Source organism: Acipenser ruthenus, chromosome 21 (assembly GCF_902713425.1).
Source record: "Acipenser ruthenus chromosome 21, fAciRut3.2 maternal haplotype, whole genome shotgun sequence".
In the NCBI taxonomy this organism is placed as follows: domain Eukaryota; kingdom Metazoa; phylum Chordata; class Actinopteri; order Acipenseriformes; family Acipenseridae; genus Acipenser; species Acipenser ruthenus.
In genome coordinates this window covers 20,004,377-20,030,249 of record NC_081209.1, presented here as the reverse complement: position 1 = coordinate 20,030,249, position 25,873 = coordinate 20,004,377, and the positions used below count along the sequence as shown (strand labels likewise).

Below are 25,873 nucleotides of genomic sequence, written 5' to 3'. Positions count from 1 at the left end.
TATAAGAAATCAAAGAGCCATTCGCTCAATTGTCTGAATTTCTCAGAACAGGTCATATATATTTTATTATCTTTAAAGCACTGGCATTATCCTGTTGGATGCAGTTCCCTTTAAAGTAATGCAAATATTGGAGGGATTGAATTAAAGTGCCCGCTAACAAAGTAACAAGATATCACATGAAACATAGATGTTGTAAAACTACCAAAAAAAAATAATAATCTAGGCACAAAAAGAATGTTCCTTTTGCAGAATTCTGATGGCTCTGCATTCACTGATAAAAACTATTCCATTCTCCCTTACTATTTCACTACCTGCTATCAGATACTGGCTCAATTCCTCTTTCTCTCAGCAGATATCTTAGACAGTCTAACCTGTGTCCATCTCCTCGTTTCTGCGGTACAGCTGTACGTTTTCCGGAGCTCGTTGGCGGGACCTTTGCCATTTCTCCAGAAGCTCATCAATAAACTGCCGCTTCTTTCCATCTGTCCCCTGGATCAAGTCTCCTACATACTCCTCAATCTCCTCTGCACTTTCAATGGATAAAATGTACCTGTGCAGTAGACATGTAATCCCCTGTTAGAAGTCACAGCAGTGGTCAGAGATGCTCCCAGGCACAAGCTGGTTACAGCTTACAGTCCATGCATTCTATCACAGGTGTCTGGTTGTTTGATCACTCTGGGTCTGATATCAAATGTCTATTGAACCTCATTAATTATATATATTTTTTTATTTTCTCAACAACTTAGCCATAGCATTTGAAATCTGTACATTCGATGCAGAATTCGCCCTTAAACCATTGAGATAAACCAATAAATCTGTCATTCCATGTTAGATCAATCAGCAACACATGCAAGAGCATCACATTTTGTTTGGTAAAACCTATAAGAAACCAAGCAAAGCTGACAAAATGTTTGGGTAGTGCCTTCATCAGTGTTGAAGGAGGCATTAGCTTAAAGGGTACATAAGGACCTTTTTATTTTATTGTGTTACATGTTCCCATGTGTTGCTACAACAGTTTAAGTAAGGTGTGTGTATTGTTAATTTTTTTTTTTTTTTTTTACATTTTGACCACTTTTTTAAACTTTTAAATTGCCTGCCTCAAGATGGCTTCCCATGTACCCGCATGGACCTCTCAGAACTATATTTCCCATCATCCTCCAGCTCACATAACTGAGATGGATTTAGCAGTGAGCAGGAGGATGATGGGAAATGTAGTTCTGAGAGGTCCATGTGGTACTTATGTACCCTTTAATCACTTGTCAATTGACTTAGTTACTAAGTTCTACCTTAGAATTATGATTGAAGGTTTTGTAGTAATGGATAACAATACAATGTAAAGAGTCCTGTTAAAAATGCAGCTCATATATATATATATATATATATATATATACATACAATATATAGAACACCATTACATCATGTAAGAATAAATCATGAATTTGAATGTAAACAATAACAAGTAGTTGTCATGCCGTCAAAAACCTATAAATACCTCCAATGTTTGGATTCAAACACAGGCTCCCTTGAGAAAGATATGTACAACATATCGAAACGTTGGGCAGCTGGCTCTTTGAGCTAATATATATATATATATATATATATGGGATACCATATATATATATATGGGATACCATATATATATATATATATATATATATATATATATATATATATATATAAAAACATTGACAGGTGAGAGCTGGTCTGTATCACGCGAAGTACTGCATGCACTGAACCACACACAAACCAGAATCCATTACAAATATCAGCTACTTGAAATAAAAAAAATTAAAACAAGTCTTTAAGAGACTGTATGAAGAAATAACATATGCCTTTGTAAAGAGGTTCGGGGTACAGCGTTTTTGAAACCATCAACAATCAAACCAAACGAATTAAATACTTCGCATTAGGTATGACACACCCATTTTAGGCAAACGTATACATAACCCCACCAGCAAATCCTTATTGAGCGTTCTTCGGAAAAACGTCAGTGTCCCGATCACTTGTATTAATTTGTATTGCGTTTCTTTACTCACTGAATGATGTCATCACTGGCATCCAGTCCAAAGTTGTGAATCAGCTTATCCTGACACCAACGGAGTAGCGACTCCGACATTATCCTCCTGTGAAGTATCTCTACTGAAACTGAATTAAATCAAACGAGATGTCACTTAGCATTGCACAGTGCTTTCATTCTCTATCAGATAGGGTATGAAAAAAAAACATAACAGCTTTTCCGGGTACACGTAAATACCGTTCCCAACTGTCACCATGCCCTCCAGGAAACACATAACTCGAGGACAATGGTTCCTAGTGACATTGCTAAAGGCGCAGATGTGTCAGAGTTACACTTAAATAAATAAATACATAAATAAATGACACTGTCTAGAGTAGTAAGAGCAGTAAGAGTACAATGAATATTTGGGGTACCATTCATTGCTTTTTCAAATCATATATTTGACGGGATACCAAGATATTTAGTATCAGAGTTTGGTCAAATGAGGAACAAATGCTTCAAAATCTGACGTCGTTTGCATTTATCTATCAGTATTTGGAGTGTATGTACATTTAATTCCATTCCCACGCAGTTAATTGTAATCCCCCCTTTCACCACTAGAGGGAAATAAGCTTTACCTGTAAAGTCTGCAATAGCCCCAACTACTGTGCATTGGGAGTCTTTGCCATCCTAACATTCTGTGTGAGTGGTTTCTGATGGCATGGGGACTACTTTTGTTTGTTTGTGTTTTCAGTGGTTATGGTAGAACCGTTCTAAGCCCACTGCCAGTCTCTTCATATTGTTATCGGCAGTGCAAGTCATCTTGGATTGATGTTGTAATCCAACCCTCTGATTCACAGGATAATATTACCTGGTGTAAATAGAGGATCCATGAATGTTCATAGCAATGTAGTTATTACACCAATTAGGATAAGATATTAATTTAATGTTAGTTTTGGTGAAGTCAACATATCCCTCCACCACACTATGAGCTCACTTCCTGTGCAGCATATAGGTATTATAACTCCACACATCCAAGACTGTGAGGCTCAGGTGGGGGATCCTAATATCTGCTGCACAGCAACTGAATGTAATATGCGATGGCAATACAAATTGGCTTCATGTGAGTCAAGGTGGAATTTAATTGAGAATGTTGCCATGTTAATATTAGAAAATGTGTTTCAAGCCTTGACTGTAACCCCATTCACATTAACGACTGTTTGGAAGAATGTCCAGCCGGTTACGGGCTGTGGTTAAAACAGTAATAATTCATTGATATTTAATCTGTGTGGAAACAGTAGCGAGGCAGGTGCTAGCAGCGCTCTAGCAACGGCTACTTGATCCACCTGAGCAGCTATGAGAGAGCAGGCCAGGGTGCCTCCTGCTGAGAAGTGTGGGGGGGGTCCTACAGGAAGAGACTTTGCGTGGGTCCCTGTGACAGAACTGCTTGAACCAACACAGGCTGTAACTGCTGTACAAGTATGTGAATGTCATTTTATTATTAACCCTACCATGTTTCACAATAGACAACTACTACCCCTGCTCCTAGTGGATAAACTCAGACTGCTGTGTGCTGTGTGCTGTTCAGTTTGCAATAGTTAAAATAAAGTACAGTACACATGATTCCATTCAAAACCGGTTCACTTTCATTAAATAAAAAACAAAAAACACACAAACTAACAGGTATTTATAACCTGCACCACAAACAAATGTGTCGTCCTATCCCAGTGAACAAACTGACAGTTGCTAATCAACACTTTCAAATCCATTTTCTTTCTGAATTCTATGCTTTATTAGCATTATTATGCAGGGTGCTAGTGGATTTTAAAACCACGGTTAACACTCCTTTGACTAATAAATAATTAAATGTCCTGGAATCAGGTGGAGCATTGGACCCAGGAGGAGACCCATTGTCTGAACTTATACACTCTCACACACTCCTCAGCAACACTGCATTCAACACAGACCCATTGAACTGTGCACCAGGCACTGTGCTTACCAGCCCACAGTACCGGCATCGAACAAGTACCTGCAGAAGAAATGGGACCAGAGCAGGTACGAGGAGCACAGGCGCAAGGTAACCACATCTAAGAACAAACAGGGGCTCAACACACCCTTAACAACACAGTGTAGCCCAGTCTGTAGAGTACAGCCTGTGTGGTTACTGTGCCCCGCTGGGGTGCATATCCCTGGCAATAGGGAGAGTGGCTCAGCCGTGTGTATGTGTGTCACACTTCTTTAGGGCAAGTTATTCAATGGATCACACTCCCTCTATGAAAGCTACTTTGCGATGTCACATTTGTACTTCCCGCTAGAGCAGTGCTTATTCAATTGTGAAGACACCTGGTTTGGACATTGTTAAGTACTAGTTACTGAGAGTCTGATATTGTGATAATACGTGATAGTCTGTGTGTGTCAAACATTTTTGCCTGTACATACAGTGGATATAGGTCATAGTCATCCACTTTTTGTTTTTATTCATAGGTCTAATATTATCTCCAGCCATGGTGGGGATGAATGTTAATGCTTGTTATTCTTGTGTAATAGTGGTACTTTACTGTATGTATTTGAACACGTTTATTAACTGATAGACAATCTTTTACATTTTATGTTAAATCGGCAGTGTCTTGCACAGCACACTATATTATATTTTTGATAATATATAGTTAAATAAGAATAATTAACCGGTATGGATCATTTCAGAGGGCTGTATCATGAATATCAGGGTCTACTATACTGTATATTATTTTGGATCATGTCTCTGTAGGTTGTAAAAGCTAGACCAGTGGTGGACACCAAGGGATTCCAAACCCCTGCTCACCTCCACCTGAAACTTAAGAAATTACAGGTAATACTCTATTTCAAAGAATTCATTGGGGAGTGCAGTGTGTCATAGTGAAGTACAAACACAAACGTGTGGAATAAGTCCGAAATCATTACTTAGGTGTTGGAAAAACAGATACAGACAAAATCAATGTAAAGATCTTGGAATAGAATACCTACACATAAGCCTACATGTACTGACCAGACCAGTAACATCACAGCAATATAACAAGCAATCTGTACATGGGTCTTTGTGCGCAGAGACATCTGGTGGACAATTCTATAAAATGAATTTTCAGCACAAGCAACACATTGAAAAAGAAGACAACGTTTTTCAATTATGATCCAGCGCTTGGGATAAAATCCCTCGCGTATGTATGCCACACCTTCTGAAAAAACGCTTATCGAATTAGCATGAAACTTGGTTTAACATTTTTTAATTAGTATAGAAAATGTAAGCAATACATTATCACAGATTTGTGGATGACAAGATGGATTGTTGGATGATACAATCGTTTCTATACAGCTGTACCATTGTGTATACTCTCAGCCAACCAGTGTAGAAATGATCCCTACTGTGTTCTGCTGTACCTGGGTTATGAAATCCCTGTGGACATCCGTCCACCTATGTGTCACGCTTACATTGCAATGCATAGCTGGAGAATCGCTTTTCCAGTTTTCATGAAACCTGTTATTAATACTATGTAGCATTAGTTGTAAGAGAATATCAGAGGATATATTGAAATGTCTGTACATCCGTCCGTCTGTATGTCAGTTAAATTTGTGCATATACTTGGAGAACTGCTCATTAAACTGTCATGAAACATTTCATTGCTAATTCTTATTCAGTACTATCCTGTATGGCATGGTCATCAACTCTTTCATAATACTGAAGGCTCTCATTTTCATTTGCAGCTGTGGCGGTTATGGTTGTTATGACCTACTTGTTTTTACTCTTATTTCCCCATTTGTCTGTGAACCAGCTGGAAGAGGAGCGCCTGGCCACCATCGAGAGAGACAACCACATCTTGTCATCAAAACTGTCTGACATCATGAGGTCTAAGGGACTGGTGGACCATAGGAACAGCTACCCAGAGAGGAGGTATGACTGGTTCAGATTATCAGTGCCTCCCTTCATTCCAAACACCTCATATCTAAGAATGCATGTAACATCTCACCTACATTTCCTCTTGCAGATTTATGCGGTGCCACCCATTTCCACATCTGATAAAGATTACAAAAAATATCTGCTATCAACTCAAACTGAAGAGATTGCTATGATTAAACCCAAACTGTTTGTATAAATAAAAGATAACAAAAACCTTTTCAAAATAAGTCTTAATACTAATAGCTTTTTCGATATAATAAAAATCCTATGCTTTTAATGTATTATTCTGTTATTTTTGACATGCTAGGGAGGTTATTTGATCTGCTCTTGATAATTAAGTAAACTCAAAACCTGAGTAAACCCTCACTTAGGTTGTATACATTGTTATCTATAGTTTATTATATAGACTGACAGATGTCTCCTCTGTGTTGAACTGTGTTACAGATCAGTCTGTACCGTTACCACTCCTGCAGTTTGTGTGTTGTAGTGACACATGCATCATTAATCTCATTATTCTCCACTAAATCATTGATGACCTCAAACAATTCACCTCCAGTTAAATTATTCAGTTAGTTGATCTGCTTGATGCTAAAAAAGCATCTTAGAAAGGGTAGCCCCTCCTGGTTACACAGAAGTCATTATTACCAGTGCTGTTAATGGTGGGATAGAGGCTTGAAAGATGCATGCAGTCTAAATAAGTGGTCATGTGTGAGAAATGAATCTGGTGTGCAGAATTATAACCTTTAATATGTACATCTGACAATTCCTTTGTTTGTAGTGTAGACAAAAGGTAGAATGACTACTGACTGATAGTCAAATAGTTTCGTAACACTGAGTGCTACATTTTAAAACTGCGTGGAATTTTTTAAAACCCATTTATGACTCTCCAAAATGGCATTTTTTTTCTTTTTAATTTAGTCGCCGCCAATGGTTTTTACCCCGGGTTTCTCCCCAGTTTGGAATGCCCAATTACGTTTTATCCCGGTTCACCGCTGCAATCCCCCGGCAACTCGAGAAACGGAGGCTGAAACACGTGTCCTCCAAAACGTGTTCCTGCCAGTCCGTCATTTTTCGCACTGCGGATCCACAGCTTAGCCACCAGACCCATAATGCCAGACGGCAACACAGATCTGAATGGCTCCACTGCAGGCACCCTATCAGCCACAGGGGTCGCTGGTGCGCGGTGAACCATGGATTGTCCTGCTGACCTAAGCGGCGCTCGGCCAATTAAGGAACCCTAGGATCCCCCAGTCACAGTCGGCAACGACATAGCCTGGATTCGATCTACAATCTCCAGGCTATAAGGCGCATCCTGCACTCCACGCGGAGCGCCTTTACTGGATGCGCCATTCGGGAGCCCCCCAAAATGGCACTTTAACACTTTGAACGTTGAAACATCGGTCCCGGTCTGCCCTCAGCCTCAATGCAGAGAAGCGGAGGCAGCAGCTGCAGGAGGTGAACCGGGTTAACCAGGGCATCCTGGAGCGCATCACGATCCAAGAGTCCGAGTACCGGCGCCAGAGGTGGTCGCCAGGTACCCGCACAGAGTCACCAACCAGCAGGTATGCACCCGGACAGCACTGACAGCCTCATTCCATCACCCTAGAGCCTGTCTGAAAACCACTGCTCAACTCAGCGGTTACAGTTGAACTCTCACACGCACTAAACCAAACCCTCCATAATTCCATTATTAAGCGGACACAAGTCTAGCTCTATTCCATATGAACTATGGGAATTTCCAACATCAAACTATAAAATAAGGGTATTGGCGATACCTCTTTTTCACTAAAATTTTTTCTCATTCTCTCTATAGAGGTATAAGAAAGTGCTTTTTCAACAAGTCACAGACCTCAACGAGAAACAGATCTCAAGCAGCTTGTCTGAACAGTGACCAGGCTAACAAAGTGGACAGTGAACACTGAAGACACCAAACCACTGTCCCAGGTTCTTGGATGTATGATAGGTGTCAAGGTCATCTCTAAAGAGGAGTCACTTGAGACAATATATGGATATAACATTGGTAATCAATATACAAATATAACTTATACTTGCATTAATGACAGCTGTGTTGATTTTATTTTGTGCTGTAATAGTGTTATAGAGCGAGATTCATAAATATGGGATACTCCCCAAAAAATATTAAAAATTATGATAAAGAACACGTGTCGGGCCAATGGTTACTACTAATTAAAACATGGAGAGTTTTCAAAGGGGTTGTTTATTAATCACCCAGCAAGTGTGATTAATAAACGTTTGTTTCTCTGGTAGTTGCTAATTGTCTGTCATGTCTTCAGTATGGACATTTCTGGCCAAGTCACTGTTGTAAATTAGCTTACTTTTATTTGGGTTCTTAGCTGACTAAATAAAAGGAATTGACGAATTTGTTTGGAAAAAAAAAAATGTAAACGTGCTTCCAATCAAGCTCTCCAACGGCCCTGCTGCAGTCACTACATGCAACCTGCGGCAGCGCTACCAGGAAGCAGCAGCTTACAGGGTGGGATAAGAAATATCTGCTTATCCTAAATTAACATTCAGATGAATTCTCTGCCCCAAAAAGTGGTCTACAGTAATGTTTAAAAGACTGAAAATATAAATTAACACATTGGAAAGCATTCCCTTAAGGTTTGGTAATAAAATCTGATTACTTACCATGTTTAGCCTCACTATTCAAGCAAATCGCCACATGAATAATAACCATTTCTGAAAGTTTTTGTCCCTTGTTAAGCAGTTATACACACTTGACAAGTAGTTTGCATAGAAAGCTACATGTAAAACACAGAACTGAATTGCAGCAAGTACCATTTCAGGACTTGATCCACAAAAACTCCCTTACCTGCCTTGGGAAACTAAGAATTACAGATTACTTTAACAATTCTCCAATTCCTGTGCAGATTAACCAGACAAATTAACTAGGACCAGTAACCTTTTGAGCTGAACGGATTGGAATTATCCACTAAATCACACATGGTTCAGCAAATTTTCACTGATGATAAACTAGACATTTATTTCAACTGTAATGTTTTACAGATTTGATATTAACCTCCACAAAGTTCTCATTGAAATATTACTGATAAAAGGATAAAATGGCCAGTCTGCCAATAACTTTTCCAGTCTCAGCCAGCAAAGACGGTTGCAGAACTCCAAGGTAAAGGTGAACAAATTGTAACCACCACACTCATTTTTTTTTCTTTATTGAGAGCTGTATTTTACAAAGCTAGGTCTAGACTCCTCTGGGCGTTTTGAAGTTCATTCCAACAGTTGGCTGGGTGACCTGCAGGTTGGACAGGCTGCCGAAGTCCTGAAAAATTACAAAACAGAATCAGCAAACAGAGAACACACCTGCCAACTGAAAAATGTACAGTCTCTACAAAAGCATGCTGCTGCAGAATACACAGTGTCCACTGAATTGGAAACCATGACACTTTTCTTTGATGGCTGTGATAAATGTTTACCATTGAAGCTTAATATGTACATACTGCTTAACACTTTACGGTCCATTTATTCAGCGCGTCTCAGGCGCGTCAGGTCCAATTTATTTTCACACTCGCAGTTTATTTTAGACGCACTGTTTTAAAAGTATTTTTTCACAGTAAAACAGGTTTAAAAGGCACTGCATCTCCATAGAATGCATAGGACTGCAAAGGGTTAAGTTAACTCTGTGTTGATACAATTGATAGAGGCTGAAAAATCTAAGGACACGCACACACCAGGGGGAAAGAAATAAATACAGACAACCCCCATCTAAGGATTTTTTTTTTTTTACTTAAGACCTGACTGACATCTAAAAGGACTCTCAACACCCAAATATAACAACATTGTAAGTAAGATATTTGCGTTATGCAGCTTTAATATGTAAGCAGCATAAATTGGGAGGCATCTAATGGATTGACTGTATGGCCAAATAATTTCATATCTTAACAGACAGCACTTAATACATTTGTTTAAAAAGTTACACCCTTATTTGTATTACACAATTCTTTTTAAAGCAGAATTTAAAAAAGTGTCTGAAAGCTACGAGGTCTGACAGGGACAAGGGATCCCAACAAACACGGGAAAGGCTTTCAGTTTGCTCTCCCTGTAGTATCAATGATCAGGCAACAGTGAATACCAGAATCACTTTCGATACAGGGTACCAACAAATATTTACAATCTATAAAGTCACATGTTTTAACATTGCCGAGATGGGAGATGTAGATGAGACTATTCAGTGTTAACCAGTGGAAGCCCCTTCAGATAGGCATCTTATTGTCTTAGGGTTCTTGGCAGCTAACATGCAGTACAGATTGGAGAATGGCAGGTTACAAATTAAATGAACATTCACGGTTCCATAGCGACCCTATATAATGTTGAAGTTACGTGCATTAAAGGAGGCTGTCCTTTAAAAGGCCATAACTGAGATGCAGCTTGGACTGAAGAGAATGATCCTAAAGCATTCAATAGAATGAGTAGCATGCTTCAGATTGATTCTCTGAATAGGAACTAGACTCACCAGCAGCTTCAGCATCTCCTTGGTATCAGGATCAACTTCAATGATCTCCTGGTCCAAGGCAGAGACCTGAAAGAAGACGGTTCATTAGCAATCAGAGAAATGATAAAAGAAGTTTAACTGCACAAGACATACTGTCACACTTAAAGTGATTATCCAATGAATAGGAATGAATATGGCATACTTTGTAACTTAATAAAGAAGCTCTAACTGCAAAATAAAGTTATAGCACATTTCGCACAAGATACATATTTCTATTTTAAGCAGCATTACTATCAAGTGTCTGAAAGCTACGAGGTCTGACAGGGATGAGGGATCCCAACAAACACGGGAAAGGCTTTCAGTTTGCTCTCCCTGTAGTATCAATGATCAGGCAACAGTTAAAACCAGAATCACTTTCGATACAGGGTACCAACATCTACTAAATATCAGTAAGAAAGATCTGAGAAAGACCTTGCCGTATTCCACTACTGCTCTTAATTAAAACTACTTCCTGTATCTTATTTGACTTTACTCTTAGAGACATCCATATTCATGTTTTTTGTAATTGCTCTTATTTGAAATCATTCTCATCCATTCATTGTACTTACTACATGCTCATAAGCAAATAGGTTTAATATAAGTTAACTGCTCTTGGACAAACCTGTTCTTGCATGTAATTTACTGTAGTCTTTTTACTCTTATTTGAATTTGATCTTTTGCTACTGATTTAATTATACTTTATAACTGCTCGTATCTGTAATGTGATATTCTGAAATGTGATACTTCACAATGTAACATTTTGTAATGTGATATTTTGCAACAATTTTAAGTCGCCCTGGATAAGGGTGTCTGCTAAGAAATAATAATTTCAGGGTTTCGCAGGTCCTTCAAGCTACAGTTAAATACCCTCCTCTAAGTGGTTTCTTTTAGAATTTTGCCGACCATCGTGAATAATGCTTGCAAGACTGACCTCAGGAACATAGTTGTCCCTCCTCTCTCTCTCCTCCTCCTGCAGTTTGATGGAGATGCCTCTGACTGGTCCCCTCTGGATGCGCTTCATCAGATGGGTAACATACCTGCAGCACAAGGGAAAAAAGAATTCAGGTCATACTGTGTGCATAACAAAGTGAAGACGTTGCGTGCAAAACAAAGTGAAGACGTTGTGTGCAGGGCGTCTGTGCAAGAGATTCATTTTGGGAAGTTCAGATGAGCCCAGTGAGCGTGGCTGCTCAAGCTGTACGAAACAAGGCACACTAAGTTACAAGAACAAAGATTGTACTCAGGAACTGCTATGAAACAAAGTATTTTAAAATTTTACAACCGAGCCTTATGTTCTATGCACGGGAAGACATCTTTATCTAGGACTTTGACAAATCGAGTAACTGACACTTGACTTTGTGATTGGAAGATGTTAATTACATTGCCATCACAATTTAAATAGCGCATATACCCTTCGGTGTAGCTATAGTCAGACACCAAGGCACAATGCTTCTCAAACTGAATTTGACCAATGAGTAAATTCAGACAACATGAATCAGATTACATTTATTGGCTTGTGCATTATTTAGATCTTTAGAAACTATGCCATTTTTCTAATTACATATTCTCTTGCAACACCCACTGCCTCCAGAATGCATTTGTGATGTACAGTGTACAATATTTGGGAAATGGGGTGGCCACAGGATATACCCTTAAGACATTACAGAATTCTTCTTAAAGCATTAAAACAGGAGTGTCTGAAAGCTACGAGGTCTGACAGGGACGAGGGTTCCCAACAAACACGGGAAAGGCTTTCAGTTTGCTCTCCCTGCAGTATCAATGATCAGGCAACAGGGAATACCAGAATCACTTTCGATACAGGGTACCAACATCTATTAGTTATGCAGTGCATTTTAAGATGGTCAGGCATCTTTTAAAGGGTTAATTAACCTTTCCAGGTTGTGGCCATCTGAGGGAGTTAGGATCCTGCAAGTTCAAGCAATATAATCCCTACTAAATAATGTAATTATGTGTATTAGCTCCATAATACAGAGTAAAAATCACTTAACATTTGCAGAAGTTGCAAGATATTTGTGAAATTTCAAGATCCCAAAGCATTTTTGCAGGCCATTTCACAAATTATGTAAAATGTACAAATCTAATTTGTATGTGCCAGCCAGGTGTCACAGTTCTTTATGCTGTAGCTCAGACTCTAGTACAGAACAGTTGTCAGTGCTTACTGTATTGAGAAATCGCCACAGGGTACCCAAGTTTGCTGCTTGACTGCACAGATCCTTCCGGAGAGGATATGACTACCCCAAGGATTACAAGTCTGCTTTAGCCTCCAATTGTGTAACCTCACTTAGAATTTGACATCAACAAATCCAACAAGAGTTGAATGTTATTAATCTACTCTTGTACAATGCTAGTATAACACACTCAAAACTGACTCTCCAAAACAGAGCTGATCAGAATTGTTTTGGATTACTAAATGGAACGAAACTGACCTAAAATCCTGTACGTTTGAGAAGACAAAACCATTTCTGTTACCAGTAACAAGTTAAAGCTGCACGATCCCCCAATCCTGTTACATGTACTTGGTGTATTTGTTCTGCTTTTCCTCACTTTGTATTCTACACATGCAGTTTCTCTGCATCCTAACAGGTAGTTTCAGTTGAACGGTCACAAAACCGGCTTGCCGTCTTCAATCTGCATGCCAAGTTCTCATGAAACTACTTGCAGCAGGTGGCAGTTATGAATCACACATTTGAGCTCTACTATAGCTCAAGAATCACAAGAAATGCAGGGAAATAAGTTACTCTGAGGATGTTGTACTAAACATTTTCCAGGAAACACTTCACTGTTCTAGTTTATGGCGTCCTCTTACCCAGCAATCTTGTTGCGGAGTTTCTTGCTGGGGATGATGGCAATCTCCTCGCAAACTCTCTTGTTGGTGTGGAAGTCGTTGCCCAGGCGGGTGTAATATTTTTCAATGATGACCCGGGCGGCCTTTTTCACGGTCTTTGTCCTGACACGTCCCTGGAATTAAAATGAAAGAAACCAGTTCATTAAAAATCGCAATTGACAGAGAAGAGGGTTCCCAACAAACAAGCCTTTCAGTTTGCTCTCCCAGCAGTATCAATGACCAGGCTACAGGGAATACCAGAATCATTTTCGATACAGGGAATCAACATCTATTTTTCTTTACTAGTTCATTCCTTTACTGAAGGTCTGCCTGCATCTTGACGTTTCCACAAAATGAAAACGGTCACCAGTTACTGATGTAATGACACCTCTAGTGGACCCACTAACACCTTTCAGACTGAGGTGGTTTATAGGCAAGGCTTTCGCTAACTAAAGGCAATGCTAAATTATGCTGCCTTGATGTATAGACCGACAGTATTTCTATAGCACATTACCAAAAGGTGTGTACATTAGGGGTTTCATATTTAATCTATTGTACACAACTCAATTAAAAGAAAAACAATGTTGTCTTTACATGTACATTCAAAACATTGGCCAGACACCTGCAACGTGATCTATGTGAACTACAAAAATCCATGTAACTTGCGCAAGCTGTCAGAAATCAACAGAAATACGACGTTTAATGAACGTGTTTATCACATGGATAAACTTGCACGTAAACGCGGCTAACACAACTCCATTTATGTAACGGTCACGTTACATTTTTTACACATGAAGTGAAGTAATTTTCAAAACACAGCTATGATTTTGTTTTTGTTGTTGCTGTTTTTAACATTTTATAATATATTTCAGATTGCAAATACGAATTTAAGAACTGAATCACGTTTAAAAGAGAAAATATATGGCTGACAATTCTAAACATTCTAGACAGGCCTTGGTGCCGTACAGTTGTGAAAATATATTATTATACGGGATTACATTCGAGTAGTCTGTGCAACACAGACCTTAATGTACAACCATTTTAAACATCTGTCAAATCACCGGTATAGTTACAAACGCAAGAACAGTGCCGACCCCCTTGCTTCCACACTTCACATAATGGAGAAGAGAGCTCCTTCCGACACGGAGTAAATAAGGGACTGTCGTCCTCTCTTACAAAACACGTTTTTACACTTCAATCGTGGTGCTTTTACTCCCCATACGATTTTACAGTGCATGTTACATGTTTAAATACTGCACTAAAGTCAGAAAAAAAATCGCTACGTTGTTAAATCAAGAGGATTGAGAAGGATTTTAAAAAGAAGAGATTTTCTCAAACACCCACCATGTTGGATCAGGCTGGTAGAAGAGGGCAGGGCATGCCGGGAAAGGAAGTTTAAAGGGTCAGAGGACCAAGGGGACTCGGAAGTGAAATGGGTTCCGGCGTAGTGTCCTCTTAATTATTATACTGACCCCTAGCGGAGGAGGAATAAGCATCATATTTTAAGCTAGTTTTCTTTGAATTGGAGACTGAAGATGCTAAACCAAAACAAAAAAAGTGTCAGTAACTTTACATTACAAAAATACAGTAGTAGTAATTACATTTAAAAAATATATACAAACATAGCAAAACTCACTTGAAGCAACTGTTTTAATACACAGTGATTTATTGCCTGCTATTGTGAAACTGCTCGCTCATAGTAACAGACCGTTCAATAACGGCTAACATAATTTTACGTCTGCTCATTGAACGCACTATCAATTGACCACAAGTTACATAAATCTGGATATAACTGGATGTCAGGTTAGATAAATCAGGATGCCCGATACACGCTCATTGCAAGAGCCGGCTACGTGAGTTCACGGCCGCCCTCCGCCTGTGTGATGCGCCTGTCTGCATTAACCGAGATCGCTACAATATTATCAATGTTTCTTAAGTTATTGGACCAATGTATGATTTATAAAGAGAGTTGAAACTTTGAACAACCCCCTTCCATGAGAGGCCCCGTTTTTTTGTGTCAGAGGTGTCAACCCTACTTGGTCTGTGTTTGATCTTTACTGTCAATAGAAGCTCACAAGCTTTCCTTGAACAGTCTTCTGTTCCATATTTATTTTTGCACACATTTGAGTTTTACAACATATAGGAAAGAGTGTTTGCAGAAGCAAGTGCAAGTCTGACCCTTGAATTTATTTTTAATATATTTGGTGCATTGTTTTTTAGTGAGACAGTTGATTGGACACTGGATATGTTGTGATTTCAGCTTTGAATTGCAAGCTTGAATAAAATAAAGAAAATCACAGAAAAAAACAACAAAACAATATGCCATGTCTGTCAAAAGAGCAGCGTCTTCATCCAATCGGCATGTTGGAGGCTGGACTAGGGCAGTACTGTGGCTCGCCGTCTTGGGTGGTCACAGCCTGCAACTTCAAACACGGCGAGAGACGGTATAACCAGACACACTCTGTCAATGACAGGCCACGAACTGGGACACCAAGAGTCACAACACCTGCCCAAGATCGACAGATCATTTTGCAGCATCTTCGTGATGTCAATTGTTAATCAGCACAATAAAAAGTCACTGCACCTGCTCTAAAACAGAGTTTGTCTAGTGAATTTTAGGTTTCGTTTGATGCTCAAATACAAGTGAGAAGTTTCTTTTGATGCTCAGATATAAGTAATACGTCTCTTTTGATTCAGTATACATGAAGAGCTTTGAATTTGAAGGGTTGTATGGAAAATAGGGGAATCTGAGGTGGTCCTAGTACAGAAGCTTTTTATTTTTTTAGTTTATAGAAATGATTCAGTGAGCACAAGAGGATGGGCCAGCCTGCCCAATACAGGTACACAAGGCCGGGGTTAGAGGAAGGAATCATATCAAAACACTGGAGTGGTATCAATGAATTGGCAGCTACCAGCTCTCGGGCAGTCTCAAACACACAGATCCACAATGGGACAATCCGGGACTGTGGATGAGTGAAGCAGCAGTTTGCCTCGTAACAGACTGGATCCAGTTCTGTCATTTTAACAAGCAGAGGTCCACATTCATCAAGGTTCTGGGGCTATTTCTCTTATGACCCTTTAGCTTTGTATTTTCATCCTTTTTATCATTTTAAAATGAATTTCAAAATGACAAGGGAGTATGAGAGTTTCCCAAACGTTAGACAAATTAACCTGCTGTGTTTTTATGCAAGTCCACTTTTGTATGCATCAATATTTTATTTGAATGGCTCTTTAAATGCTGTAAAAATAAAAACCATATTTGTAATCTAAAAAGGTTTTACTTGTCCACCCCTGGAGGACTTCAGCTTCCCAGGCAATGGCTGAAACCTCAGTGAGTGAATGTGATTTGTAGGTTATGTCTGGAGGGAAATACTATAAGCAGCAGTACACTGAGACTTTATAATTTGATTGGTTATTTCAGAGTACGTGTGGAAACTTTCAGTGAAATGGCCTCAAACTACAGTTTCAAATGTTTTCATATATATATTTTTAATATCCCCCCCTTACATCTTATGACTTGATGTTTTCTGTTTTTAAGTTGCTGTTCCGTTTGGGTTGCTAGACAGACGTATGCAAACACAGACAAGATCAGCTAAAGTGTTCAAGTTACCTAGCAACCATTAACTCTATTGTCAGCATTACAACAGGAAACTCCATCCACAGTTGGTGTTTACTAGATGGCACTAGCTCTTAACAAAATCAGAATATATTGTTATGTTTAATGTTCATGGGCATTATAAGAGTTGCCATTTCCATTAAAAAAAAAAAAGAAAGAAATACATTGATTGTCCAAAAGAGTTTGTTTATTTATTTTTATAACAGATTGTGGTGTGGGTAGTAATTTAATTATTAAACCTTGCCTCTAGCTAGGAGAGTTCTACACTTTTAAAAGACTCTGATTATCTATTAGATGCTAATAGTTTGTAATTCTTGCACATGCAGGTTAATCATAGAGGTATTTAATCTTCTGCTGCCCTTAGTCAATTGTTCAATACCTACTGGGTTACTGTACCTACAGTCATTTAATGTTTCCAGACACAGCACACAACTTAACATTTTAACAAAATGCCCTGACCAAAAGTTAATTTATAATAATCACCATAGTTTTAATTTCAAATCTTTACTTTGTATTTATTCTTATAATGCATTAATGTACTCTTAAAATGAAAACCTAATTTATTTGGCTAGGTAGCATCCAAATAGCTTTCATATTTCATATCAAGAAAAGCTATCCACTGTACCAAACACAATCAAGGTTAGTGTCAATTCCTTCAATTTCAATTATTACTGTTATCCTTCCAGTGAGTGAGTGTGTGTATGTTTGCTCAATAAATTCTGTACTGTAAGAGGAATTCAAATTGGAATTGATTTTTTTTTTTTTTTTTTTTTAAAAGGAATTGGAATAAAAAAAAAAAAAAAAGGAATTGACCCAACCCTGAGCACAATATTACAAATCTATCCAGCAACACATCATACATCACAAACAATACTGCAGAGAGTGGTAAAGCATTGAGGCACCAAGTGGCCATCACAGGGTTAAAATGTCATTTGAAGCAATTTACTCCAATAGGAAAGACTGGAGTTTCAGGACCACGTTTAAATCATGACGGAAATTTACGGAAATAGTTTTTCATATTATGTCCTCCTCGTTGTGACATTTTGCATGGAAATCCACGTGAAGTCATGACAGTTACTTCTGTGGTCCAAAAACTTTATTGGTAAAAAAAAAGTCACTGTTTGGAAGCCAGTTGCATTTGAAATACCAAAGAAAATACGTATGGATAATTAAGTTTATCATATTTGTGGTTTGTAATATAGAAAATAGAAGAACACAAATACTCAAGAGAAAGGTTAAGAGACATTTTATTTTACATAAAAAAGGGTGCAAACTTGAGTTTCCCTTTGAATGCAGAGGGAATACAAAGTGTAATTTCAAAGGTCACATGTGATGAGTGTTTCACACAAAGCCCTGGAAAATAGGCATTTTAAGACAGACAACAGCATCAGGACCTTTTCCGGCAAAAAAAAAAAAAAAAAAAGGTCCTTCACAATTGAAGCCCTTTACCAGGTTAAACCGTTCAAATACATTTTAAGCAACATTCACATTCAACACAATAATAATATTATTAATAATACAATTTTAAGATTTATTTTTTTCCCCCCACTGAAGAGTTTTGAAACCAGAGCCAAGAGTAAAAGTATGAATAAATTACTGTAGGACACATTTCAATTTCTTTTTTCTGGAAATCAAAAAATAGAATCTGAACAAAAGGCGGCATTTTCTTTTACAGAACTGTTCCAAAGAGACATGTCTACATTTTAAACTTGATTCGAAAAAATATCCAATGGCCTGTTTCGTACAATTTACAACTTAAAACAAAGTGACAATTACAGTCAATCTTCATAACCAGCATCTCATTAAAAATTAAAATAAACAAATACAGAAAAGCAATAAAAAGGGCAACAGACAGGACAATAAATGACAGTACATGAAGACATCTGTTTTGTGAATATCTCCCATGTTTAAACTTGAATACATCAGCTTCTGTAGGAAATTAAATACAACACACACAAATGCTACAATGCTCAGGAATAAAAACTCACAAACCTGCACTTTAACAGGATTTACCAATCCCTCTGAAATGTGAAATATATATATATTTAAATAAAAACTCATTCCTTGCAATTCCTTGCAGTTAAATTAAATCACATTTAGTGGATATTCGTATGCTATGTAATACCCATCTATGTTATACATTTAACTTGTGGCTGCTCAGTTGCGCAGATGGAAAAGGTATCTACATGAGTAGACCCAATGGAAAATCTACTGGCAGCAGCCTTCTTGGGATTCCTTATTTCAGTACAAGTTTGTCTGACAGGAAGAAACCCCAAAGACATCTGCCAGTAATTTAACATCAGGGCTGAAGAAAGAGACACATTTATGTTTTACAAGTTTAGAGAAAGAGAAATGGGCAGTTAATGGGTTCATTTGTTTTGTGCAGCTACTGGTGGAAGAGAAATCACCTGTCTTTACATCTCACTGGTAATTACATCTGACAAATAAAGAAGCTGGAACAGTAAGTAATGCATTTATCCCCCCACCCCTCCCAAAAAAGGGAAGCAATAATCTGTTCCGTGGACTTACAATTCAGAAACATGTAAGAAATCCCAAGTGATTGTATTTGATTTGATGCAAACATTATTTGATGTCTTATGGAAGACATCCAGTGAATTTGGACAGCAATGTAGCTGTGGCTGGAAAAAACAAATCCAGTTAGTTCCATGCACTTGTTTTAATATCTGCCACTCCAAAGGGGGGGGATGGAATTGCTCAGTGCTCTGATCTGCCAGCAATCAGTAAACAGACAGAAGTCCAGGGGGCCGTTTCCCAATTTAACTTCACCTGAACTCTGAAAGCATCATACAGCATTAGCAACTTTTGCAGTGTTTCCTACACCTCTCTGTGCGTCTCAGATAGTTATCAAACTTCAGCTTGAATTCACAAGTGGTCTGGGGTAGCTGTGCGATTTCCATGGAGGTTTAGAATGCACTGCAGCACCATCGTGGGAACTCGTACAATTTACAGAAAGAAGTTTCTTTGAATCTAAGAGAAACCTTAACCCATTTCACATCCAAAGACCACTACATTTATCTTCACCTTTGATACCTGCAAACCAAACGACACTCATGCTTTATGCTGTTGTTGGCTGTATAAGCATTATTCTACAGGGCTTTTCAGATGTCTTAAATCACAGGCTGTATTAACCATATCTCTGACCGAGAAAAATATACAACATATATGAATTATTTGTGATTCATCCAGATTAGGAAAACTACTCCAAGCCACCCTGATTACCACAAGGTAACATTCAGCAGTACAAGATTACTGCTAAATTAGGGTCTGTGAAAGCAGCTATCAAAGATTATCAGCTAACACTATTAAGAAATGATTCGTTACTAATGTGATCAGGTGCTAATAATTGTAGCAATCGTGACCATGCGAAACCTGCATTGGCTATGGTAAGCACTTTTCCCCTCTGTGATTACCTGGATCTCTTCTGGCATAAAACACTGTATTACTGGTTTGATTTTTAGTAAGTCAGATATCAATTCATATTTTTCATAGCAGGCTTATTAGGGGGCCTAATTGCAGAGGCTGATGGCACCTCATCATTTCAGTAAAAAATAAATCAGATACAGTAGGGAGATTAGATTTGTCAGGCCCAGGTGTTTCTTTGGCTTATGATTTCAGACCTCTGAATAACCCTGCACCAGCTCTATTGGGCTTCCAACTACATACAACAGAGCAAATTGACCAAAGCCGGTTTCTGACCCACTGTATACTGAAGACGAGTTATCTTTAAAATGACCCACAGGGGGTCACTCCACTGAGTATCTGGCTAAAGGAAATAAATAAATAAGGTAGCTTTTCAAGCAACTAGCTCTAGGTGATAATTGAGCTTTTTCTCCCCCAATGGGGAGAGTTTAAGTAACAATGTTAAAATCGGCTTTTATTTAAGCATAAAACATGTCTGAAAGTATCACATACACCTAGTTGCCTTTATCAGTGGCCTCATGGCCTTTAACAGGAGTCCTATTCAAATGACCAGGTCTGGATGAAAACAGGCTTTGGAATTACTAAGGGCACTAACAAACAGCACCGCCCAAGATACGAAGAGTTAGAAAAGCCCAATTGTCTGTTCTGTATGAAAATTATTCCAAGGGACATTGGTACATCAGCAACCTCTAAACTAAAACGGAAATGGTGTAAACAAGAGACCAAAAAAACAACAAAAAACGCCCATGTTGGTTGTCATGGTTACAGGGGCTAACAGGACCAGACAATTCTACATATTAAGCCTAAAATGAATCAGAGGCACATTATGTATTGCAGCAGTGTAATACCATTCACTCTTATTTTATTTTTTAATTAATGCAAAGTTTGTTTACAAGCATCTCAGAATTCATAAGCTTAACTATACAACCCGAAACTACCTCCCATTTTTTTCAAGTAAGTCTTACATATAATTTCGACTCGAGAGTAAAACTTAAAACTTTAGTTACAGTTGTGCACATATACAGACCAACTTGTCAAAAAGACTACCTTTGCATGAAAATCAGCTATAGAAGTGGTTGTAGCTTAATAAAGATGACCAGCTTGTCGATAAAACACAATATTTTCCATCACTCCCCGCACTTCTGTTTTAGTAGAATTATAAATAACACATTTTAAAAAAAGAGAACAAAAGTAAGGAATAAATAAAAAGGAAGCATGTTGGTAATGATTTCATAGGTATTGTCCATTAGCCTTATAAGACTAAAAAGGCCATCTGTACCAGGCCTCGCAAGATTACAGTACAGTACAGGATGGGTGTTCCTTTCAAGGTAAACATTAAGCAAGAAATGTAGTGCAGTCAAATTCACCAGCTGCTTTATACAGCATGGCCATTTGGGTAAGCAAAAAATAGAAGTTTACAAAATAAAATAAAAAATAAAAAATTTCAATTCACATTTAAAAACACACAAAAAAAAAAAAACAAAGTTCATGTTGCAAACTTGCGAGGTGTGGCCAGCACAGACAGGAGGGTGATCGCTACTTTTAGAACTGCGTTCACAAAAAGGGAATCCTCCAAAAACATTAATTCTTGTTTAGGAGAAAAATAAGAAACGCACGCAAGTTTACAACCATGGTTCCCCCTTTCATTCCGTTTTCCCAAATATCAGATTTTTATAAAAGAGATCCCAATGATTTGCATTTCTTTTGAGACGTTTTGTTGACTGCCTGAACTGGGAACCAACACAACTGAGCTCCAGTAACAATCAGATCAGCCCCCCAATAAGAAGATCCTCCCTTAAACTCATTTCAACATGCTTCTGTACCACTTCTGAAAGCATGGAGGTACATTTCTGAATTTGGTATTAGCTATTTTTATCCTCTTTCAATAAGCACTCAATTCCTCAGCGATGAAGATTCTGTGAGGCAAGTGGCCAGCGTTCATTAACCTGTAGCAAATTACAAGATCTTCTCCCCCTAGTTCTTCCTATACAAGCCTGTGCAATCAAGACCCCGATCCCCTCTTAATACTGAACAGTGTGGGACATCAGAGTGCACGGAGGTTAACCCAATCAAGTACTGCACTCGGTTTAACCAGTAGTTAAAAGTCTAAAAACAGTATCAGTTGGCCCATAAGTTTGACACAAAAAAATGTAATAAGATGTTCTACTTTAATTTATAAGGTTAAAAAAAAAACAAAAAACGATCATCTCCTAATCAGAATTGTTTTAAAATGTATTACGGACAATATTTACAGAATAGAATTCTCCAAAGCAATTCCCTCTGCAACGTTGCTGTTTTAACATTCTCTCAATTAGTCAAACATTTGTACATACATTTATAGGCACATACAGACATGTTTTAGGAAAGCACATTGAAACTATATTCAGAGTTTACAAGAGCTGTCCTCGAGGCTTTTGGCAGTCCGAAGATGAGGGATTGAGTCAAACTTTTGAAAAGTAAGAAACCCAATAAGTCCTATTTATTGTTTTGAACCACAGATTGACTTATTTAATGAAAAATGTAAAGATATATTTTTAGATAATAACTAGGCTACAAAATCGCCTATACTTAACATGGTTACTTGAGTCTCTCAATCAGATAAAGATTTGAATGTGTCAATACACTTTAGTGACACTAGGTGGTGCTCATGTTGGGGAATCATGGTGGGGAATTAAATGTCGCATTATCTTAACAGTAAAGGACAAATCAGGGCAACATTGCAGGTCAAAGAGGGGTACAGGCCCAGATTAGCAGACAACAGACAATGTTTTTTAAATAGGTTTAACTAACACAATGAAGCGCATACCGAGTAAAAGCGGGCACACTAACACATGCCAGACAACCCCTCAGGCTTTCACACTAATTATTACTCTCTCTGTCAGTCAGGACATTGCCCTGAGCGTCTATGGAGCAGAAAGCAGCATCGGTTTGAACCCAGTGCTAGGTGCCATGGTTACCATCCAAGCTCAAATATCCAACAGACAAAGTAACTACTGTGGTCCAAAATCATGATCACGTTTTTATAAGGGTTATAAAATAAGTATTTTCATTATCATACAGGTTTTTATTAAAACAGTATTCATTTCTGATTCCCTCTCTTCAAATGATTTCACGGGGGTTTGATCATTTTCCGGTTTTGATTTCTCAGCAGCTGGTTGAGACTGAATCTAGTTGAACTTACTAAAACAAGGTGCGAAGGCTTTTATTTCTTTATTTGTGTGGGATTTTTGTACGAAACAGGTTTTAAAAACATGGCATCCCATTCGCCCCGAAAAAAAAAAAGTTTTATTAAGTAAGGAACTCAAGGTGTTCTGCATGGCTTTTGGTTTCCACTCGCTATGGACTAGGGCTCACTTAAACCACGTCTGAGTGTGAAACTGAAGCCCAGCAGCTCTTCACAAATAAATACAAACGCAACATCAGGAAACACTGCATCCCACCACCACTTATTCAGACCAATCAAGAGAAGCCAGAATCTGCCTTTACAGGTGCTTTTGTAGAAACCTGGTTGTATGCATGAAAAGCTTATCAATTTGTATGGTACTGGCAGCATTAGTCAATTAGCTTAAAAATAAAACGCATACACCTTAAAGTGCCCTGCATTTTTTTTTAACATTTCTTCTAAACCCACTCAACTCCACGCCTTGTGTACTAGTAGCTGGCCCCACATTTTATTTGCATGTATATACAGAAATCATTATTGATTAAGTATTAGATGCTGTCTTCTATGCAAAGGAAAACTGCAGATTTAGCACGTGTCCAAGACCTTTTACCATCCCTGCTGCACTGGGACTGCAATCCAAACTGACCTCAACTTGTAGATTTAATCATCACTGTGCCAGACTTATTTTTATTTTGGCAGTGGGTACCATATGAACAGCTGACTAAACAACATCTTTTTTTAAACACATTCTTTCTATCTCCTTTCTTACCACACAAATGATCTCATTTAGTACTATCCCTGTTGTGATCACTATCCCAATAGAAACACCAGGATGTGTTACACACTTAATTCTAAATACGTATTGCTAGATGCTGAGAATTCGGTTTAGGATCAAACTATGCGCCTGTGGTTAACAGTGAATGAGACATATATTAAATAAGCATTGGAATAGGTCACTCTAACCAGGGTGCCATATCAGAGTTACTAATATGATTGCCCACAACACCTGTTCTTTCTTGAAGGAAACGGCGCCACCTGGGGTCTGGGATGTTCAATTCCACAGCAATTATTTCCTACATTTTTTTGTTCTTGCTCAGTTACTGGGTAATTCAGGCGAGTTTGAACTGGGGAAGAAGATTTTGTTTCGTTTTAAACTATCAGGTGATTTTTTTTTATTTTTGAAAGAGAATAATGCTGAAAGACTTTTAAAAGAAAAGAAAAGCAAACTGCTGCCGGGGCAGGGCTTGTCTGTATGTGCCATCATCCCCTCAGCAACTCGACTGCAAGATCCACACGAAGGCGTTCACAGACGTGAATACGTGAACGGCTAGAAAATGACACAGGTGATGCAGTTTTCTTGCAAAGCCACTACGACCTTAAAAAACTGTCATCACAACTGTGTATTGTAGGGAAGGTGGGATTTGAGCTGCTGTACCATCTCCCCAGCCTGTCTGTCCATCCATCTACATCAGCTTGCATGTTCTCCATTCGCACACATTCCAGGTCACCCCCCTCAATTCAGTGCGAACAGGTCCTGATAAAAAGCATGACTTTAGTCCTCATGCAGTGTAGAGGGTTAGCTTTCTATGTGCATTAAAAAGCATCCACCTAAACGAAATAAACAGCAATCCTTTGGGATGAAAAATGAAACAGTAGATCACAAAAGTTCTCACAGTATATAAGCTACATAAAAAAATGTATGAAAAAAACACATGTGTTTCTTGACTGTCAGTTTTAGTTTACTCTCTTTAATTTAAGCCAGGAAATGCCCCTCCCCCCTGAGACGCAAAGTCTTGTTTACAGTGAGGTCCTGGGGAGACCAAGGAGAACAGGGGAAGGGATGTAGGAGCGCACGACTCCACTTTAAGGTCAGTCATTGTCTCTCTATAACCCCCAGTTTCTTTCAGTGACACAGCAGGAGTACCAGCCAGGAAAGCCAGAACAAGTCCTTTCAGAGTCCCCTTTTAACCCAAACTGCTGGAAAAAAAGACATTCTAAATAATAAATCAATAATAATAGACACAGTAAGTTAAGAAGTGCAATCCTGCCTGAGTGGTTTGTAGATCCTCTATCCCAGCAGAAGGCTCAGGCTTGAAGCAACAAGAGATCCATTTAAAAAAAAAAAAAAGAAACCAAAAGACAATTTCATTTCCTTCGGAGACGAGCAGATTGGAACGTACACGCCGCTCGCACACACAGGTCCCTGGAGGAGGAGTTTATTTTATTTTATTTTTTATTTTTTTTTAGAATTTCTTTTAAAAACGGCGTCATTTGTGTCTCGGCGTGTTCTTCTTCCTTTTCCGTCTGAAGAAGCAGCAGCACCTGAGGGAAATGAAGATGAAACTAGTTAAAAGTGTTGCGGGGGCCACTGCAC

General features: G+C 38.5%; 4 protein-coding genes and 3 non-coding genes across 15 annotated transcripts in view; 1 reads left to right on the top strand and 6 right to left on the bottom strand.

Annotated features, from left to right (window-relative positions):
* The window catches only part of LOC117963055 (activating signal cointegrator 1-like), a 46,541-nt gene extending 44,244 nt beyond the window's left edge, over positions 1-2,297 (bottom strand). Inside the window, exons 1-2 of the mRNA XM_034901509.2 lie at positions 2,037-2,297; positions 372-550 (exon numbers count right to left, since the gene is read on the bottom strand). Of these exons, the coding sequence (XP_034757400.2) occupies positions 372-550; positions 2,037-2,116 (259 nt within the window). The 5' untranslated portion in view covers positions 2,117-2,297. The remainder of the gene's footprint in view (positions 1-371; positions 551-2,036) is intronic.
* A 1,617-nt stretch (positions 2,298-3,914) lies between these two features.
* Positions 3,915-7,849, top strand: LOC117964338 (sperm axonemal maintenance protein CFAP97D1-like; the record flags this gene model as incomplete). The annotated part of the gene is made up of 5 exons (XM_034907619.2): positions 3,915-4,073; positions 4,764-4,844; positions 5,803-5,921; positions 7,346-7,489; positions 7,741-7,849. Coding segments are annotated over 5 exons (612 nt in total), but the record flags the coding sequence as incomplete, so codon positions are not given.
* Positions 7,850-9,101: 1,252 nt separating this feature from the next.
* LOC117427750 (small ribosomal subunit protein eS17) lies at positions 9,102-14,741 on the bottom strand. Its single transcript, XM_034046011.2, has 5 exons — positions 14,624-14,741; positions 13,262-13,413; positions 11,366-11,471; positions 10,417-10,482; positions 9,102-9,225 (listed from the first exon to the last, which is right to left on the bottom strand). The coding sequence occupies exons 1-5, from the start codon at positions 14,624-14,626 to the stop codon at positions 9,148-9,150; spliced, it is 405 nt and encodes a 134-aa protein (XP_033901902.1). The 5' UTR covers positions 14,627-14,741; the 3' UTR covers positions 9,102-9,147.
* LOC117428581 (small nucleolar RNA SNORA71) lies at positions 9,929-10,057 on the bottom strand. The gene has a single exon (XR_004548332.3). It is a non-coding gene; the product is annotated as a small nucleolar RNA SNORA71 (small nucleolar RNA).
* LOC117428583 (small nucleolar RNA SNORA71) lies at positions 10,694-10,822 on the bottom strand. Its single transcript, XR_004548334.1, has one exon. It is a non-coding gene; the product is annotated as a small nucleolar RNA SNORA71 (small nucleolar RNA).
* Positions 12,129-12,257, bottom strand: LOC117428582 (small nucleolar RNA SNORA71). Its single transcript, XR_004548333.1, has one exon. It is a non-coding gene; the product is annotated as a small nucleolar RNA SNORA71 (small nucleolar RNA).
* Positions 14,742-18,125: 3,384 nt separating the features above from the next.
* The window catches only part of LOC117427731 (casein kinase I), a 72,983-nt gene continuing 65,235 nt past the window's right edge, over positions 18,126-25,873 (bottom strand). For all 9 annotated transcript variants that reach the window (XM_058994950.1, XM_058994951.1, XM_058994952.1 and 6 more), the window contains one exon: positions 18,126-25,821. In XM_058994950.1, coding sequence (XP_058850933.1) covers positions 25,767-25,821 — 55 coding nt within the window. In that variant the 3' untranslated portion in view covers positions 18,126-25,766. The remainder of the gene's footprint in view (positions 25,822-25,873) is intronic.

Excerpts from the sequence above, each read along its gene's own strand:
- LOC117427750 (XM_034046011.2), bottom strand. Across the intron at positions 11,472-13,261 it reads CTCCGCAACAAGATTGCTGG|GTATGTTACCCATCTGATGA; the intron begins GTAAGAGGACGC and ends CTTGTGCTGCAG. Across the intron at positions 9,226-10,416 it reads AGGAGATGCTGAAGCTGCTG|GACTTCGGCAGCCTGTCCAA; the intron begins GTGAGTCTAGTT and ends GTAATTTTTCAG.